Below are 17648 nucleotides of genomic sequence, written 5' to 3'. Positions count from 1 at the left end.
CACTCTACCCACTGGTAGACCCGTGGTTTGAATTATGAAGGAGACTCTGTCCTGTAACTTTTCTTCTCCCTTCTAGGAGAGAAGAGCGAGATAAAGAAATGAGATTATTTTAACCTCAGTTTACTGTTCCGGGAAATGGGTACTTTATCTCTCGTGCCAGGGAGGTCGAATGGTTGGAGCTGCGTTGGCTCCTCCTCCCGTCCCATTCCTTCCTAGGCGATCTCGGCCCCCGCCTCTGTCCCCGCCCTAGTTCTCCTGGCCTAGGAGGGGGCGGGACGGACGGGATGGGGCAGCCCCGGCCCTTTAAGGGGCGGGCACTTGGCTGGGTTCGGGCGTTGTTGGCTGTGCTGGAGCCGAAGCCGGAGTCCGGAGTCTAGAGAAGCCGGAGCAGACGGGGCCGGGCCGGGCCGGGCCAGGGCCTGAGCACGGGACCGGGGTCCCAGGTCCCAGGTCCCAGGTCCTAGGACGGGCAGGACCATGGGGAAGCTCCAGCTCTTTGAGATCTACCTCAGCAACAGCCGCGTCATCTACAGTCCGGGGGAGCCGCTGTCCGGAACTGTGAACCTGCGGCTGGGAGCTGCGCTGCCTTACCGAGGTGAGGTGAGGGGCTGGCACGGGGGCCGGGGATGGGGGCACGGCGGAGTACACTTCCCCGGACCCTCCGGCCAGGGTAGCGTGACAGACAAGTGTTTTCCTAGGCCCGGGCGCTAGAGACTGACCTCCCTCCCTCCTCCCACCTCCTTCGAAAATCCTATTAACCCGCGACCGCCTCTCCCTGCGTGTGTGTGTGTGTGTGTGTGCGTGCGCGCGCGCGCGTGGTGTAGGGATCTCAGCTAGAAAACAGTTCAATTCTCTTCTTTTTGGATGCTTGAGAGAGAAAGGACTTCCCCCTCCCCCTAGGACTAGCCCTCCTGAGTCACCTGTGAAGCCTCCCACTCGAGACCAGAATTCCCTTCTCCCTTTGAACCTTCCCTTAGCCGCAGCCCAGGCCAGGGCTTGGGATGTACTTCTCACTGTTCTCCTTGGCCCATCCCCTAAGATGTCTTATCCAAGCCAGGGCACTAGAACCAGCTGCATTGGGGTCCACAGACCTACTGAAGGCCCTGGCCAGGCTTTCCCCCTCTCTGGAATCAACCTTCCTGAGCCTGAGCCAAGGCCCTCAGGACTGGGTCTAGGCTTGGATTTCCATCCCCAGTGAGGGCCCAGGCCCTGGTGCTAGGTCATTTCCCTCTCCTCAGAACATTGGCGCCTCCAAGTTCTGGCCTTGCCTGGCTCTGCTTCCCTCAGTCTACTGGCCAGCTATATAATCTCCATGGTTACCACAGGCCTGCTGGGAAGGTGGGGCCATCCCTGGGGAAGCTGCTTGTCCATTGGGTTTTCTGAAGCAGGTTCCAGGTTTCCTTGTGAAGGAGTCCTGGTGCTGAGTGACTGGACTTTCCCAGAGCAGGAACTGATAAGTTAATAACTTACCTGCTGAGGTATGTGTGTGGGAGAGATAAAATAAAGAACAAACTTTTCTCAGCCCCAAAGAGTGTTAGGAACAAAGTTTGCTTACTTGCCTCAGAAGGGGGGAGATTCTGCCCTGGGCATCAGGCCAGACTAAATGTTATGAACCCCACAGTTTTAGACTGTAACTCGGCTGGGACAGTAGGGGATCTGTGCTGTGGTGCAGAGGGGGAAGGGACTAAGCATTTATCTAGACCTTGCTTTTTTTTCTTTTTCTTTTTTCTTTTTTTTTTTTTTAAACAAATAGCTCATTTGGTTCTCATAACCACTCTGAGGCACTATTATTTTCTCTTTAAAGTTGAGGAGACTGGGGCAAATAAAGGTTTAGGGTTAGACAACTAGTAACTGTCCGTGGTTGAATTCAAACCCTTGGGTACAAGGCAATATGAACTGATCATCAGGCTTGATATTAGGCCTAGCAGAGACTTCAACAAGTTACTAAGAAAAAGGATTCGAGACTCTGGGGACTTGAATAGGGACTCTAGGAGGAATGGGGGAGGGAATAGAAGTGCTCATTCTCATGGACCTATCCTGGGATTAGAGTAGAACTGGAATGACCTTAGATTTTTAGAGGAAAAAAAGGATGTATGTAAATCTTAAAGCTAGGTTTATTTGGTAAGGACAATGGACACATCCAGCCTCAGTCTCTTTAAAGATGAGATTGCCAGAAAGGTCCAATGATTTGCCTGAAACTACACAAGTAGAATTCATATATTAGATCTGTGATTCAAGATTTAGGATATTCTCCTCTGACCCTCCCTCCCCCCTAGATTTTTTTAATAGACCCAAGAGCCCTGGGTGATAGACAACATTGAAAGGGCAACAAGAAATAAGACCAAGAAGAAGTAGTTGGAGAAAGATCTGCACAATCCAGAAGTCTTTAGTACCTTAATAACTGTCTCCCCTATCTGTGCCTATTTATCCTTTTCACAGATAGGATTTTTATACTCTTAAAAAGCCTTTCTACCCCTACTACCCCACTTCGGCCTTTCTTAAGACGTCAGAGTCCCCCTGGGGCAGGATCTTGGAACTCCCTTCAATGGGGAAGGAAGAATCAATATAATAGCCATCTAAGTGCTGGAGGTTTTATCCGGGGTTCAGTCCTTTTCCTTCATCCTTTGTAAGCCAAACTAGTAAAGGATAAAAGGAGGAGGTAGTTTCTTCCTACCCCTGAGAAAGTGGCCCCAACAGTCTTTGAATCAGACACGAAAGGGGGTTGGTTTTAAGATGGGGCCTCAAGGTGAAAAGAAGCTTCTGAGGGCAGGGGTTGGACTGGGATTTCTGGGGGTTCTCAGTTGCTAGACTTTGCCTCAGCTCCTCCCCCACTCCTATGATCCTGGTTGGAGCTGGGTTCCCTGACTCTGCCTGGAACCTCAGCGTACACTGGGACCATGGCTGCTGGGATCGGAAACCTGCCCTGGTAACAGTGAAGAAAGCTCCCTTTGTGGGTCAGGAAACCGAAGTCTGACAAGCTTCTTGGCCTGGTCAGCCCATGTCTGAGTAGAGGCTTGTTCTGAAATACTGAGCTAGATCTCCTAGAAGACCAAGGGGCTGTGGGTCTGAGGAGGGAGGCAGTAGGTGAGCAGAGAGGCTTCTTCAGCAGCTCTGAATCAGCCTGGATCCTCCGCCTCGGGTTTGCCCTAGCAGGGAAAAGAAACTTAGACTCGGGGGGGGGGGGGGTCAGGGGCAGGGTCATAAGTGACAGGCCACTCTGGGTGGATGTCAAGTACTCAGTTGGCCCTCAGCCAACTGTTCTTGAGCCCCGGCCCTCCACCCTCAGCTGGGAAGAGAACTGAAGAGGCTTCTAAAATATTCATGGACCACAGAAGTGGAGCCTGAGGGAGGAGCGCCTGGGACTGAGCTGACTGGCTATTTCTAGGTTTCCTAACTCCTGGAAGGAGGTAGATGAGAGCCAGGTTTACAGCCTGGGATTCAGTGACTGCCCAGGACAGAAAGGGACACAAGTCCTCGCACCACATACACTGCAAGGGCTGCAAACTTTGGGCTAATGGGAAGCCCTTGATGGGGAACGGGGGAAAAGGCGTCTTGGAAAGAATGGCAATTTTGGAGGCAGTGGAGGATGCTTTATGTGAACGCTGAAGGGGGAAGGGGAAATCTGCCGGTACTCCAGGTAAACAAAAGACTCTGAGCTGTCTCCTTTAAATAGCACACTTCCTGGTATGCATAGGCCTGGGCGTGGAGTATAAATTTCTGCTACCTGTCTGAGCACCCCTTCCTCTTGAGGCCTTCCTCCTTGGAACTCTGGGGTGGGGCAGGGAATTAGATAGGAGCTACCTTAGTCTTAACGTGGGGACACCTTGGACTTTTTACCCTGTATAAACTCAGCCCAAACTCAAAGACAATATTTTTTTGGTGGGAAAGGGAGATGGAATGGAGATAGCTTTTCATCTCAAGCTAATCAGTGTTGACTGGGGAGGACTTGTTTTAGTGTTTTATTCTCACTGTGCTGACTCCCTCCCAATACCCCCTGCTGCCCCTCCCTGGTCCTGTATTTGCTCAGACAGGTCCGACCACATTCTTCCAGTGAGAGGGCTCTGGTTCCCCTCTTTGAGGGAGTTTGCTTGCATAGCCTCCCCTGTGGGCTGAATTTGCTTGATCTGTGAGGGAGGCCCTGGAGCTGAGTTGGGTGATAAGGCCTGAGGGCTTTTCCCTGTTTCTGAAGTTCAGCTTTGCTTTGAGTTCTGGGCAGCCCTCTGAGCCTTGGACTTCCTAGGGGCTGAAGTGGGCTCAGGTTGAGTGGGTTATAGCCAAGAGAAGTTCAAGTTCCTGAAGTGTGTCCCTGTGGCTTGTTGGAGACAGTAAGAAGGTCTCCATTGCTTGGGAAAGAGCCTGGTGATACGTGGCTCTGATAACTTTGGCTCCAAAATCTGTATATTTTTGTTGAGTCATTTCCTTTGTCTAGGAATCAGTTCCTTCATTTGTAAATAAGGGGAGGGATATGGAGGAACAGAACAAAGGTTCTCTGACTAGGGGTTCATAAATTGTTCTCAGTTCAGCATCTGGTTTCTTCTGATCCCAAATGAAGACAGATTAGGAGCCCATCTCCATTCTCCTTATCCTTTCCTGTTGTCTGATATATGCAGTGTATGTCCTAAGGCTTAAGCAGAGGCTCTCAATAATAAACTCAGAGAAGGGGCTTGACTTTGGGAGGAAGGAGGAGAGCAGTAATAAAACTTCTGGCCACAACTACTCTAGGGCCTTGGCTGGGAAACACGAGGCAATTGTACTTTAGAATTTTCTCAGAATGGAGGGAGTTGAAAATGGGGAGATATTTGGGGGAATAGATAATTTTGGGCTGAATGAGGAAGAAGGATGTGGTTATAGGTTTTCATCTTAATTCTACCCTACCCCCAACTTGTACTCAGGAGTACTAGCATAGCTAAGTACCACCACATATGTCTTAGAACATGGGCTCTAACTGTTACTATTCCTCCCAGATCAGTCATACTCACTAATAGGTGCCTTTGTGAGAAAATATTTTTTGAGCCCTTAAGTTCTTCAGCCTTCACCTTTTTAAAGCAGGTATTCCTTTTAAAAATTTGTTAGTTTTTGACATTTCCTTTTATAAGATTTTAATTTAATTTCCATTTTTTCTTCCTTCCCAAGATAGTAAGCAATCTAATCTAGGTTATATATGTGTAGTCACTATTATAAGATTTTGCATTTCAAATTTTTTTCTCCATTCTTTCCTTTCTCCTCTTCCCCCTCCTCCAAGATAGGGAAATCTGATATAGATTATATATGTACAATCCTATTAAACATTTCTGTATTAGTCATGTTGTGAAAGAAGAATCAGAACAAAAGGGGAAAAAAAAACAAGGAAAAAAATAACATAAAAAAAAATAAAAAGGAGACTCTATAAGTTTTTTCTCTGGATGTGGATAGTCTTCTCCATCATAAGTCCCTTAGAATTGTCTTAGATCATTGTATCTGAGAAGAGCAAAGTCTATCATAGTTAGTCATCACATAATCCTGCTATTACTCTGTATAAGGTTCTCCTGGTTCTGTTCAATTCACTCAGGATAAGACCATGTAAGTCATTCCAGGCTTGTCTGAAATCAACCTGCTCATCATTTCTTATAGAACAATAATATTCCATTACATTCATATACCATAATTTACTTAGCCATTCCCCAATTGATGGGTATTCACTAAATTTCCAGCTCTCTATCACCATAAAGAGTTCTATAAAAATTTTTGTACATGAGGGTCCTTTTCCTTTTTTTTTTTTAATGAAGTCTTTGGGGTACAGACCTAGTAAAGCAGAGGTATTATTGGGTCAGAGGGTATGCACATTTTTATAGTCTTTTGGTCATAGTTCCAAATGGCACTCCAAAATATTTGGATTAATTCCCAACTCCACCAACAATGCATTAGTGTTGTTAAGGCAGGGATCCTTAACCTGGGTTGGATAAATGGGGGGGGGGGTTGATGAATTTTGAAAAAGTTGCATTTATTTTCACTGGACTGTAACTGAAATTTAGCTTTTTCTTTATGGATAAAGGTAACAAACACTCTGAGAAGGAATCCCCATAGGCTATACTAGATTGTTAAAGGGGACCATGACTAAGAATCCCAGTTCTAGGTGCTATTCCCTATTCCACTAATGAACATTAGGTGTCATCAAGGGGTAGTCTGAGATGGGGATTCTGGCTTAATGCTCTGTCTATGGAAGCCTCAGACTTTCAAGGGTAAAGGCAAGTAGATTCTAATCTTCTTCCTGGTTTCATGCTGGTTCCTGGCTATCTCCAGCTAGGGCTGGAGGTAACCAAGGTTTTGCCCTTGAGGAGACTTCTTTGGAGAGCAGCATGTCCAAGAAAGTGGTGAAACGGGTAAACTGAGAATGAGGGGCAACTTTGGCACAAGATGCTTGGTGGTTTATCCTGCCCCAAGATTCCAGGCAGTTTTTGTGCTTTTCAGGAAAAGGCAGGAGGTATTACGGGGGTTTCAGAGAGGATTATAGTTCCCTTGATCATTTCTCAAGTATATATGGTATTTTAGCCATCAGGGTGACCTGCATAGGATCCTGTGGAGTGTCCAGCAAGGCCAATGATACTTCATGGACAGTGGAAGAAGCATACTTCAACAGTACATTGTCCCTGGCTGACAAAGGTAAGCAGGAGCCCACCCACAGAATTAATCCAGGAATCCTTGGATGGTATAAAGTGATGGTATAGGGATCAAAGGCCAACAATTTGGATCTCAGATGTAGAGAAGCTGGCCTTGGGAACTAATTTTTGAAGAAGTCTCAAGTACCAAGGAAGCCCTGTGGGAAGGAAAAAGAAACCAAAAATGAAGGTGTTAGATATTGGTGATACTGGGCGTGGAAGAGCTCTAGGTGAGTGGCTTTTCTACCTTAAATGTCCCTAGTTGAATGACCCATAGTCTGGAGAACCATGTCCTTTCTTGGGCCTGTTCTGCAGGTTCTACCAAATGTAGGCATGAATAATGTTCCCCAGAGGATTTAGTGACAGTTCCTTGTCTTCTCAGAAGGGCTTGTAATCCATCTTGTGCTTACTTGGAATTAGGTCCAATTGTCCTTTCTCTGGTATTTACCTGGCTCTCAGATCTCCCCTCTTCTCTCTCTAAATTTCTGGCTTCCAACATGAAGTTTCCTTGAGCCATGGAAGGAGATGTTCTCATTCAAATTTTAGCTTGCTGGACCTTGATCTTCAGGCTATAGCCTGAATCTGAGTCTGCCTCTGAGTAATGTCCTGATTTTTTGGGCAGTGAAAATTCCAATTAGATGAATAAACAATCTCTTCCTCTCTCTTGGTCTCTGAGTAGCCCCTGTGAAATGGTGATCATTCTAGTACTTCCTTCCAAGAATATTGTGAAGAGGAAGAATCAAAAAATGTCACATGGGAGTAATTGAGGTCTGGCAAGTGGAAGCTGTTAATCCACTGTATGAGAGGAACCCAAAAGAATTTGACAAGCTTGAATGTTGAGCCAAATATACTAAGATGATCATAATGTAATTAAATGGTTGGAGCAGCTAGGTGGTATAATGGGACAGAGCACTGGCCCTGGAGTCAGGAAGATCTGAATTCATAGTGAAAGAATGACCTTAGATACTAGTCATTGAACCCTGAATGCCCCCCTCCCCAAAATTTCTGTGTTTAAATTAAAATCAACTGCCAAGTATCATGAGATTGAGAAGGAGTAGTTAGACTATAGTTTATATGGGAAAATATAGAGCTTGCAATTTTAATATTCAAGACTTAAGGATGGTAATTTCTGAAGGACATAATTGTCTTCAGGCATTTTGAAGGGCTATCATATAGAAGAGATTATTAATTTGTTCTGCTAGGCCCTAGACATCAGATCTCAGAGCAATCTGTAAAGCCAGAAGTCCACTCAATAAATGAGAAACAATGTTGAACTATTTTATAAATGAGTTCCCCATTACTGGTCTTCAAGTGGAACCTAGATAACCACTTCTCAGGAATAGTAGAGAGAATTCCTGCTTAGGTATTAGTTGGATTCGATGTGCTTTGAATTTATGATTCTGGATGTTGCCCACAGCAAAATCTCAGCAGTTACATCCCAGGTCTCCTGGCTTCCCTCTGGAGGAGGACTAGATCCATTCTTTTGCTAGGAATGCTAGGATATCCTAGGATATCCTAGGATATCATGCATTCCTCTTTGGTGCTCTTCTTGGGAGAGTCCTTTCCTTACCTATCAAGGGCAGAGCTCCATCTTTGTGCAGCTGTTCCCATGTGGGTGTGAAAGAGTGTGGTATAGCAAGTGGACAGCCAGCCTTGGAGTCCACTAGGCCCTGAATTCGTGTCTTGCCCCTGAGTCAGATTGGCTGTGTGACCCAAGGCATATTGCTCCCCTTCTCCCCTTCCCAGGAACCATTCTAAGACAGTTACAGCTGACGTGTGGGTCAGAAGAGAGAGTTTTTATGCCATTACCTCTCCAGAGATCCACACTAACCCCTATAGCTGGGGAACTCGGGCCACACTGCAGTGAAGCTGGGGCCCTCACCTTGGGCCCCAGGAGCTTCTTCTGGTGGCCAGTGTTTTTAATGTTCAGCCCCAAAGAAGGGAAATAGGTTCCACCCTGGCAATCTGCCCTAGCATCTGGGCCCATGACAAGGCCGGCCTTCTCACCATCTGTCTTGCTTCTGCAGGAACCTTATCTCCAGGAGAACATGCCTTCCCCTTCCAGTTTCTGTTGCCAAGTAAGTCACACCTGACCTCATCCCTGTTCCCCCTCTGGGGGTGTCCTTGTTCGCCTGACAAGAGAACCCCCGGACATGTTCAGAATGTTTGCTTTACACAGATACAGGGAGAAGATCTTTGAGGGGAACCCCCAAAGGAGTCATTTGGAGGAGAGGGTTTGGATAGGAAGGAGTATTTTATTCTCTGCCTTTCCCTAGCCTATGGCCCCTTGCCCACTCACTCCTGGGTTTGGGGCCTGCATTTCGAGCTTGTGTTCTTGCTCTGCCAAGCTTTGGCCTGTCCCATGCCACAAGATGCCGTGGTCTTCCCTGTGCTCATAGTTCCTTGTGCTCCCCTCTCTGCCCCAGCCACAGCACCCACATCCTTCGAGGGGCCCTTTGGGAAGATTGTGCACCAGCTGCGGGCTGTGATTGACACTCCTCGCTTCTCCAAGGATCACAAATGCAGCCGTATCTTCTACATCCTCAGTCCCTTAAACCTCAACACTCTCCCAGACATTGAGGTGTGGCTATGGGAAGTGGGAGGCAGAAGGCTTGGGGCTCTAGGTGGGCTGGGGTGGTCAGGGGGTAGTAGGCTAGCCCTGGGGATTCGGACTGAGGAACCAGTCAGATCATTCCCGGAGCTTGCTGTCCTAGGAATAACCTCAGCTTTACCTGTGTGCAACAGCAACCCAACGAGGCCACGACCACCAAGAAGTTCTCTTACAAGTTGGTGAAGAGTGGGAATGTTATTCTCACTGCAAGCACTGACCTCAGGGGCTACGTGGTGGGTCAGGTGGTCCAGCTCCGAGCAGACATTGAGAACCAGTCTGGCAAGGACACAGGGCCTGTGGTGGCCAGCCTTCTCCAGGTCAGCAGCCGGCCACCGTGCCCAATCCCACAGACCCCATTTCTCCTCTATCCTAGGGAGGTGGGTCTTCCCGTGTCCTTATCCCTCCAGTCACACAAACCCTCTCCCCAGAATTCTAGGACAAGGGTAGTCAGGTGTATGGGGGCATTCCTTGTGACAGCTCCCCTTCCAGGGAGTTCCATGATGGGGAAACAAACAAGAGGAAGTGAAGACTAAGCTTAAAGCCTTGATCTTTGCCCAGGTATGGAGTTCTTGGGGCCCTTCACATCTGTTCTCTCTGTCTCCCAGAAAGTATCCTACAAGGCCAAGCGCTGGATCTACGATCTTCGGACAATTGCGGAAGTTGAAGGCTCAGGGGTGAAGGCCTGGAAGCGGGCTGAGTGGCGGGAGCAGATCTTGGTACCTGCCCTGCCACAGTCAGTGTTACCTGGCTGTAGCCTCATCCACATAGACTACTTCATCCAGGTGTGGGGCCCGATGCCCAGGAAACCTTGTTTTGGGGCCCTTGGGAACTCCTTGGTTCCTCTAGCGTCCCTGGCTCTTTTGGGGTCCTATTTCCCCAAAGTTTTCTCTTTCCACTCCCCCACAGTAGCTTGGTCCTTCAACTTTTCGGGGTTGTCTTATCTTTCTGGAAGCTGCACCTTTCTAGTCCCTAGTTCTTGTCCTTGCCTTAACTGAGAGGGGGCTTTCTAGAAGGCATCCTTATCTTGGGGGAGGAGTATATGTGGAATCTGTGATGAGATAGTTTAATTTCGGGGTCCCTCCTGATGTGTGGGGGCTGGGCTAGGGAATACCTGTGGCTTAGTGGGAAGATAAACTTTTAGCATTGGTTCAGTTCCTTTGTGCTACACGGCCCGAGGCCAAGGAATGGGTGGGTGGCTCGCTCTGACCATCCTGAGAAGGCTTGGAGGACTGTTCCTTACTCCCTTTTCTGTGTCCCCCAGGTCTCACTGAAGGCACCTGAAGCAACAGTGCACCTACCCCTTTTCATCGGCAACATTGCAATGAATAGCCCTCCTCTGAGTCCTGGCCTGTGCTTGTCTGGGCTCCCACCGCCCCTGGTGCCCACTGCGCCACCTGAGGACTTGGATGCAACAGCCAGTGGGCCTTGTCCTGTGGCCCACGTCTCCCTCCCTACCAAGAGCCACTCCCAGCAGCAGCAACAGTCTGCGAGGCCCTTCAGCTATACAGCCGGCCCGAGCTCCCCAGAGGCTGAGCCCAGGCCCGAACCCGAGGAGGACTCCCCCAGCGGCAGGCGGCCACCCCTCTGCTTGTCCACTGGCGCCACTGTTCCCTACTTTGCTGAAGGCCCTGTGGTTCCTGTACCTACTGCCAGCAACCTGATCTTGCCGCCAGAGTACAGCACATGGGGCTATCCCTATGGTGAGGGGACCTTACCCGGGACTTGGGGCTGGTGGTGGGGGAGAGAAAGCTGGGTGCTGGGGCCTGACTGCTTCCTGTTTCTTTCTGAGCAGAGGCCCCTCCCTCCTATGAACAGAGCTGCAGCAGTGCCAACCCAGGCTTGAGCAACGGGAACTGATCTGTGGATGCTTCAGCCCATGTAGGGGGCCTCCAAAGGCCTTTGCCTTGCAGGGAAGAGGAGGAAGGTTTGGCTTGGAGGGATGAGTCCCCACCCCCTCGGGGCCATCTGACCTCTGACTTTGTACCTCCTTGGAGAGCCCCCCCCCCCATGCCTTAATCCCTGGCCTCTCTGCCTGGATGCTGGGGCTATGCATTCTGTGGTCTTGGGGCTCTAGTCACACTGTGTACCCCCATTTCCCATGTAGGCTCCAGGGCCTGAAAAGGGCTGACATCCAACCTGGTTCCAGTGCAGGGAGGGCTGATTTGTCCAAGGACAGGGTCCCTTATTCCCAGGACTCAATCACCCTAGGAAAACTTTCACTGGCTCTCTCTCTCGTGCCTTTTCTTCTGGGCTCTTGCTGGATAAGTTAATCTCACTGCTATAGCCCTGACTTCCTCCGAGAGCGGGAAGAGCTCTGCTGACATTCTAATATGGCCAGGGTCCGTCCTCTGTGCCAGAGTTGGGGCAGGAGACCCCAGCGGGTAGTTGTACCTTCCTGTCCCCAGGTGGGACAGACTGGAGAGAGCTGGGCTGGCTTTCCACTGTTCTCCCTGACTTCTGACTGGATTATAAGCTGTAACCTCCCTGCCCTCAACTAACATACACACACTGGTGCTCATCACTTTTCTCCCTTTCAGACTGAGGTTTCCCTTGGGGGCCTTTCCTGGGGCATGTTTAGAATATAGTGGCCTGTTTCCTAGTAGTGTCTGGGAGAGCCAGCAGCACCCTGGTGACCTGTTACCCAGAAACCCTGGCCTTTGTCTGCAGGCAGTGGCGGGCGTGAATTTTGGCTACAGAAAGTCCGTGTTATGCAAGAAGTTGCTTGGCAGATTGGCTCCTGGGGGCCAAACTGGTCTTAAGCTTGAGGAAGGCTTTAGGAGCTGTTGAAGTCCTGTTACTTCCCATCTTTCAATGGCTCTGTTTTATTCACCCTCCTCCTCCCCTTCCTGTTTCTTCAGGTATTTATTGATAAACATACACCCACACATACACATACACTGACACACACACTTCCTTCCAGCCTTGGAGGCACGAAAATCTACATGTAAATAAAGTTTTTGTTTTGTAATATTGTGTATTCATTATAACTGATGAAGGTTTGTTTATATGATCATCCTTTCTCTCTGTGTTCTCCCCCACAGCTTCCTTATTTCTTACCTTCATTGCCCTCTCTCAAACCATTGAGATTGGGATGGATAATTGTCCTACAGTTTTGAAACTTGGCATTTGAAAATATGCAAGAGAATCAGAAGACAAAAAAGCATTTATTAATCATCTATCATATTCCAGACCAGGGTTGCGGGATGGCACAGTGCATCGAGCGCTGGGCCTGAAATCGGGAAGATTCGCCTTCATAAATTCAAATTTGGCCTCAGACACTTACTTCCTAGCTGTGTGGTCCTGGGCAAGTCCCTTACTCCTATTTGCCTCAGTTCTTCATCTGTAAAATGAGCTGGAGAAGGAAATGGCAAACCCTCCATTCTCTTAAGAAAACCCTAAATGGGGTCATAAAGAATTGGACTCAACTGAAATGACTGAACTGAAATATAAAACTCTGCTTTTGAAATCCATGGACAAAAACCACGTCTGCTCTATAGGACCTCACAATCTAATAGGGAGACAACATGCAAGCAATTATGCACAAATATTTACAGAATTTATTGGACACAATCTCAGAGAGAAGGTGCTAACATTAAGTACAGTGAGGCTTATTGCAAAGGTGAGAGAACAGTCCAGGCATGGGAGAGAGCAAAGTAGAAATGCAGTCCAGATGGAGTGGAATGAAGCTAGTGCCATAAAGCACAGTGTTGAAGTATAAGGTGTAGTGAGACTGGAAATGGAGAAAGGGATGACAAGAGCTAGGAATTTTATATGGGATCCTGGAGGTGACAGCCACTTGAATTTAAGTGGGTGAGTGATGTGGTCATATATTTAGGAAGATGAATTTGCTGAATGCAGGGCAAGGCAAGGAGATCCACCACTGAAAGTATTCAGAGTCATTTTTTTTTCTCTGGGTATGGATACAAGCTGTAGAAAGTTAAATGAGAGGAAAAGAAGTAGAAGCATGGATTGTAGATGGTCCCTCATGGAATGTAACAATAAAAAAAGGAAATATATACTGCAATAGCTTGCATCAATGAAAGGAAAAAGGTTTTTTTTGAGAATGGGGAGACACTTTGTAGACAGTATAGAACTCAGGAGATTGGGAGAGACTGAAGATAATAGAGTAGAGGATAACAGAGGCAACAGTCTTTTGGGGAAGATGGGATGGAATGAGATCACATCTGAATATGGAATAGTTTGCCTTGGCAGAGAAAGGCCACATCTTCAAGTGAGACAGAGGTAAAGGTTTCAGGAGGCATCTGCAACTGAGGGAGGGAGAAGAGAGAGCTCTCTGGGAATGGCTTCAATTTTTTTTTTTTTTTTTTTTTTTTTTGTGTGTGTGTGCGTGTGTGTGCAATGATAGGATTCTCAGCTGAGAGGGTGCTGGCTGGAGGAGCCATGGGAGATATAAACAGAATAGGTTTTGAATAGTTGCTGTGGTATTAGGATAGTGAATTGATTACGTGTAAAAGGGTTTTCTTGTTGCAGTGATGGATGGCACAGTTGAGATTATGTAATGTGAATTTGTCGTGGACCAGTCAGAACTGGTTTCATGATTTCCCCCCCCCCCCCATCTTTAACAGCAGAAATCCAAGGTTCAGACTTGGCAGGGCAGGATCTTCAATGGGCTAAAGGGCCAAGGAAATCAAGAAAAAGGACAATGTAGATTTGAAATAGCTCACCAAGGGATCAAGATGGGAAGGGAGGATAATAGCCAGTGCTGATTTACACAATGGTCTGGGAAAGAGAAATGAGGGCTGAAGGGATTTGGAGATTAACAGTAAGGAAAAAAAGTTTAGGACTAAGGCAGAAAGGGAGAAGGTTAAAAGATTATGAATAGGTGAGACCTGTGAGGTCAGGATTTCAATTTCGCAATCAACTTGAGTGTCTACTCTGTGTCAGTTTTGGGAAACAAAATTGAAACTGGTACCTGTCTTGAAGAAGCTTACATTCTACTGGGAGAGAACATGTACAAGATAGATACAAAAACATACAGAGTTATATTGTATCCATTCTGTATGTTTTTGTATCTAACATGAAACACTAACAAAGGGAAGATTAGAGAAGGCCTCCTATAGAAGAGGGGACCTTAATTATTTTGAAACTTACATAGGGATTCTGTGACAAGCACTGTGCTTATTGTGCAAGGCAAAAGAAAGAGCTTAAAGGGAAGCTGTTAACCTGAAGGGAGACCTAGTCAGAATGTTAGGAGGAAGAATTTAGGGAAAGAGATAATGGATTCTATTTTCTACCTCTCACCTATGAGACTTTCAGGTAGAGACAGTGATGTGAGGTCACAGCTCAGGAGAGAGAAAAGGGCTAGAGATAAGTTTTATTTGCATAGAGACAAGGCTGAATCCATTGGAAAAGATGAGATCTTGGTACATAGAAGAGAGGCCTACGACTGAACCTTGGACTACAACAGAGGATTGGAGGAAGGAGAACCCAGAGAAAAAGGTGTCATAAAAATCCAGGGAGATAGTGTTTAGGGAGAAGATTGAGAGTTTTTCAAGTGTTTAGGGAGAAGATTGTGAGTTTTTCAATGTAAATTGCTAGAGAAATCAAGATGTCCTTTTCTAGGGATTTGGCTAGGAGGAAAAATATCAGGCAGCAATTTGACAATAAAGTGAGTCTTAAGTCTGTGAAGTTTAGCCACATTTGTAATCATCAAGAAGCTAGATAAGAGTGTGAAATTAAGAATTAGAGGGGAGATGATTGACAGGGCAAGTTCTTGGGAAGGATGGCATGACCTGGTCAAGGGCATAGAAAAGTATTAGCCTTGATAAGTGTGACTTCTTCGGCTATGAAGGAAAGAAAAAATGGGGTGAAGATCTTGAGAGGATTTGGGTTCACCAGGGAGAAGAGGGGGCTTCTGCCATAATTTGCTGAGCTGGAGCGGGGAAGAGGAGCAAAGATAAGATTTGGGAGAGGATGCTATGAATGATATCTGGGTATATTGCTGGGCAGCAGGTAGGGATTGGGGGATCTCTTTTCTCCTTGGGATTCTGGCTTAGTTACAGGAACCAAGCCAGCCCACAACGCCTTTGGAACGCAATCGAGAACATGGAAGACACAGATGATAGGTGGGAAAGCAAACAAATGCTGGGAATCCGGCACAGGGATGAAGAATGCAGGGAGGGGGCTGGACAATTTTCTGTTTTTCTCGAGGCTCCTGCAAGATTCCCCTTCTACTTGACGGAGGTCGGAGGGATCTCTCAGACTACTGTCCCAGGAAGACCCCGGTTCCGGCTCTCCACTTCTCCCCCTACCAGGCTTTGAGCAAAGGACTCTTATTTTGATGTAGGCTCCAGGGCCTATCTGAGCCTTGGCCAGATGGGGGCAGCAGCCACCTTTGGCTCAAAGGGCTGAACTGGAGCTAGGGTGGGAGCCTCCTCCCCTCTTTGTCCTTCTGTTGGCTTGGGCTCCTTCGTTGGCCCCCTGGGTTGTGGCTTTAGCTGCGGTGAAGACCCGGGTACCTCGAGCGCCCGCCCCATCCCCATCCCCCCTGTGCCCGGCCCAGATTCTGGCGCGCGACCCGCGTCTGGCTGCTCCATAGACCCCTTGGTGCCTTGCCTGAAACAGAACAAAGCAGAACGACATGGCCACCCCTGTAGGTTTCGGGAATGACCTGCAGGACTTTCTCAGCTGCACCTCTGACTAGAAACTTCAGCATAAGTGGGACTGGGAACCCCGAACTCTCCTGGAACATCAGGGAGACTCTAACCCCAGCCTTGTTCAGTGTAAACATTCTGAGAAATTTGGGTGGATGTAGTGATGAAAGCTCTCTCTCTCTCTCTCTCTCTCTCTCTCTCTCTCTCTCTCTCTCTCTCTCTCTCTCTCTCTCTCTCTCTCTCTCTCTCTCTCTCTCTCTCTCTCTCTCTCTCTTCTCCTCTCTCCTCTCTCCTCTCTCCTCTCTCTCTCTCTCTCTCTCTCTCTCTCTCTCTCTCTCTCTCTCTCTCTCTCTCTCTCTCTCTCTCTCTCTCTCTCCCTCTCTCTCTCTCCCCTCTCTCTCTCTCCCCCCCTCCCCCCACCAAACCAACCTCCCTTCCTCTCCCCTCAGAACTCCTTTCCATAGGCACACTTGGAAACAACAGTTCATGGATCTCGCCTCTGCTGCTATACACCCCGTCCTCAACAACTCAATATACTCAAATACACTCCCTGCGCCCATACCCCCACCTACATAACAATACACCGTGCAAAACTGTCTGTGCTTCACGGACCCTTTCTTGAGTCCTTTCCTGATCTTCCACCCTATATAAGATGAGGCGCCCCTTGCTTGGTGATCTCTAGCCCTGATTCCGTTGTGTCTGGTGCAGCCTGTCCTTTACTCCACAGGGCTCGCTAGGAGCACGAGCTGAGCTCCGCTGCTCCCCTTTTCCTCCCTCTCCCCCCGCCCCCACCAGGATCACACTGCCCAGGTGGCACACGAGGCATTCTCCCGAGCCCAAACTCAGAAGCAAAGTTGTTTACTGGTGTTTGTAATTCGGCCAGGAGAGGGCTCCTCATAGAGGCGCTGCGGGCCCAGGGGGCAACTCGGCTGTCACCAGGGGAGGGCAGCAGAGGACACTGACTGAGGGGGAAGCGTTCCGAATCCCTGGGGCTACCAAAGCAGTTACCAACAGGCGGCGGCAAAAACGTGGAGTTCGCAAAGCGAGAATTTCATTCATTTATTTATTCACAGAGCTTCGAATGGGCGCCGGCTACGTCCCGGACGCATCCAGTGAGGGGCGCTGGGGAAAGCAGCCAGAAAAGATACTATCCCCACTTTCCATCTGCAGAAAGTGGTAGGTAGCCTCAGTGTGCAAAAGGCAACCTAGCGGAGCCTTCTCCGAGACTTGCGAGACTGAGGAGGGAAGCATAAGGTGCTGTTTGTTGGAGGAGAGACCTGGGCTGGAGTGGGGAAGGGATCAGGACTCTGCCTAATAAAGTTATTCCCTGATTTTCGGCATGAGCCACTTTGGACCTCAGTTTTCCCATCGGTACAATGGGGATAACCGTTGTTCCCGGCCAGCTAGTGGAGAGTGTGCGCTTGGAAAGGTTTTGTGATCGGGAACCTGAGGCCTAAAGGACCTCCCTTTACGGGAGACTCGGGTAGGGGATTACTTATACGGTTTGGGGGCTGAGAAGGACTCAGGATGTAGGCCTAAGGTGCATCACGCCGCGTTCCTTGTCTACCTTCCCGTTCCTCGCTGTGAAAATTGTTTTATGGGGAAGTATGTCAACAAGCATTTAACTTTTCTCTTGAAGCTTGAGAGGGACCTCACTGGGCGGAGCTGAAAGAGAACGTTTGAGACCTCAGCTCCCAGGTTCGCTCTAGAGTGGGTGGCGTACTTAGTGGTGGCTCGCGGCGAAGTCACGTGGTACCCCAGCTGTGCGGAAGAGAGAATCCGGTCATC

General features: G+C 48.4%; 1 protein-coding gene across 3 annotated transcripts; it reads left to right on the top strand.

Annotated features, from left to right (window-relative positions):
* Positions 1-306: 306 nt before the first annotated feature.
* Positions 307-13188, top strand: ARRDC1 (arrestin domain containing 1). 3 transcript variants are annotated; one of them, XM_074288963.1, is made up of 9 exons: positions 307-595; positions 6529-6639; positions 8663-8713; positions 9062-9216; positions 9381-9563; positions 9852-10028; positions 10508-10946; positions 11039-11124; positions 12288-13188. In XM_074288963.1, exons 1-8 carry the CDS (start codon positions 478-480, stop codon positions 11101-11103), a joined length of 1299 nt encoding a protein of 432 aa, XP_074145064.1. In that variant the 5' UTR covers positions 307-477; the 3' UTR covers positions 11104-11124; positions 12288-13188. The 3 variants fall into 3 exon arrangements, with proteins under 3 accessions (XP_074145064.1, XP_074145062.1, XP_074145065.1); XM_074288961.1 differs by lacking the exon at positions 12288-13188 and having other exon boundaries at positions 11039-12214; XM_074288964.1 differs by lacking the exons at positions 8663-8713; positions 12288-13188 and having other exon boundaries at positions 325-595; positions 6529-6685; positions 9035-9216; positions 11039-12214.
* The last annotated feature ends 4460 nt before the right edge of the window (positions 13189-17648 follow it).

This window comes from Sminthopsis crassicaudata, chromosome 2 (assembly GCF_048593235.1).
Source record: "Sminthopsis crassicaudata isolate SCR6 chromosome 2, ASM4859323v1, whole genome shotgun sequence".
Lineage (NCBI taxonomy): Eukaryota > Metazoa > Chordata > Mammalia > Dasyuromorphia > Dasyuridae > Sminthopsis > Sminthopsis crassicaudata.
The sequence above is the reverse complement of the archived record's forward strand: the minus strand, read 5'-3'. Positions and strand labels throughout refer to the sequence as shown.

Excerpts from the sequence above, each read along its gene's own strand:
- ARRDC1 (XM_074288963.1), top strand. The coding sequence starts at position 478 with ATGGGGAAGCTCCAGCTCTTTGAGATCTACCTCAGCAACAGCCGCGTC. Across the intron at positions 6,640-8,662 it reads ATTGTCCCTGGCTGACAAAG|GAACCTTATCTCCAGGAGAA; the intron begins GTAAGCAGGAGC and ends TTGCTTCTGCAG. Across the intron at positions 10,029-10,507 it reads ACATAGACTACTTCATCCAG|GTCTCACTGAAGGCACCTGA; the intron begins GTGTGGGGCCCG and ends TGTGTCCCCCAG.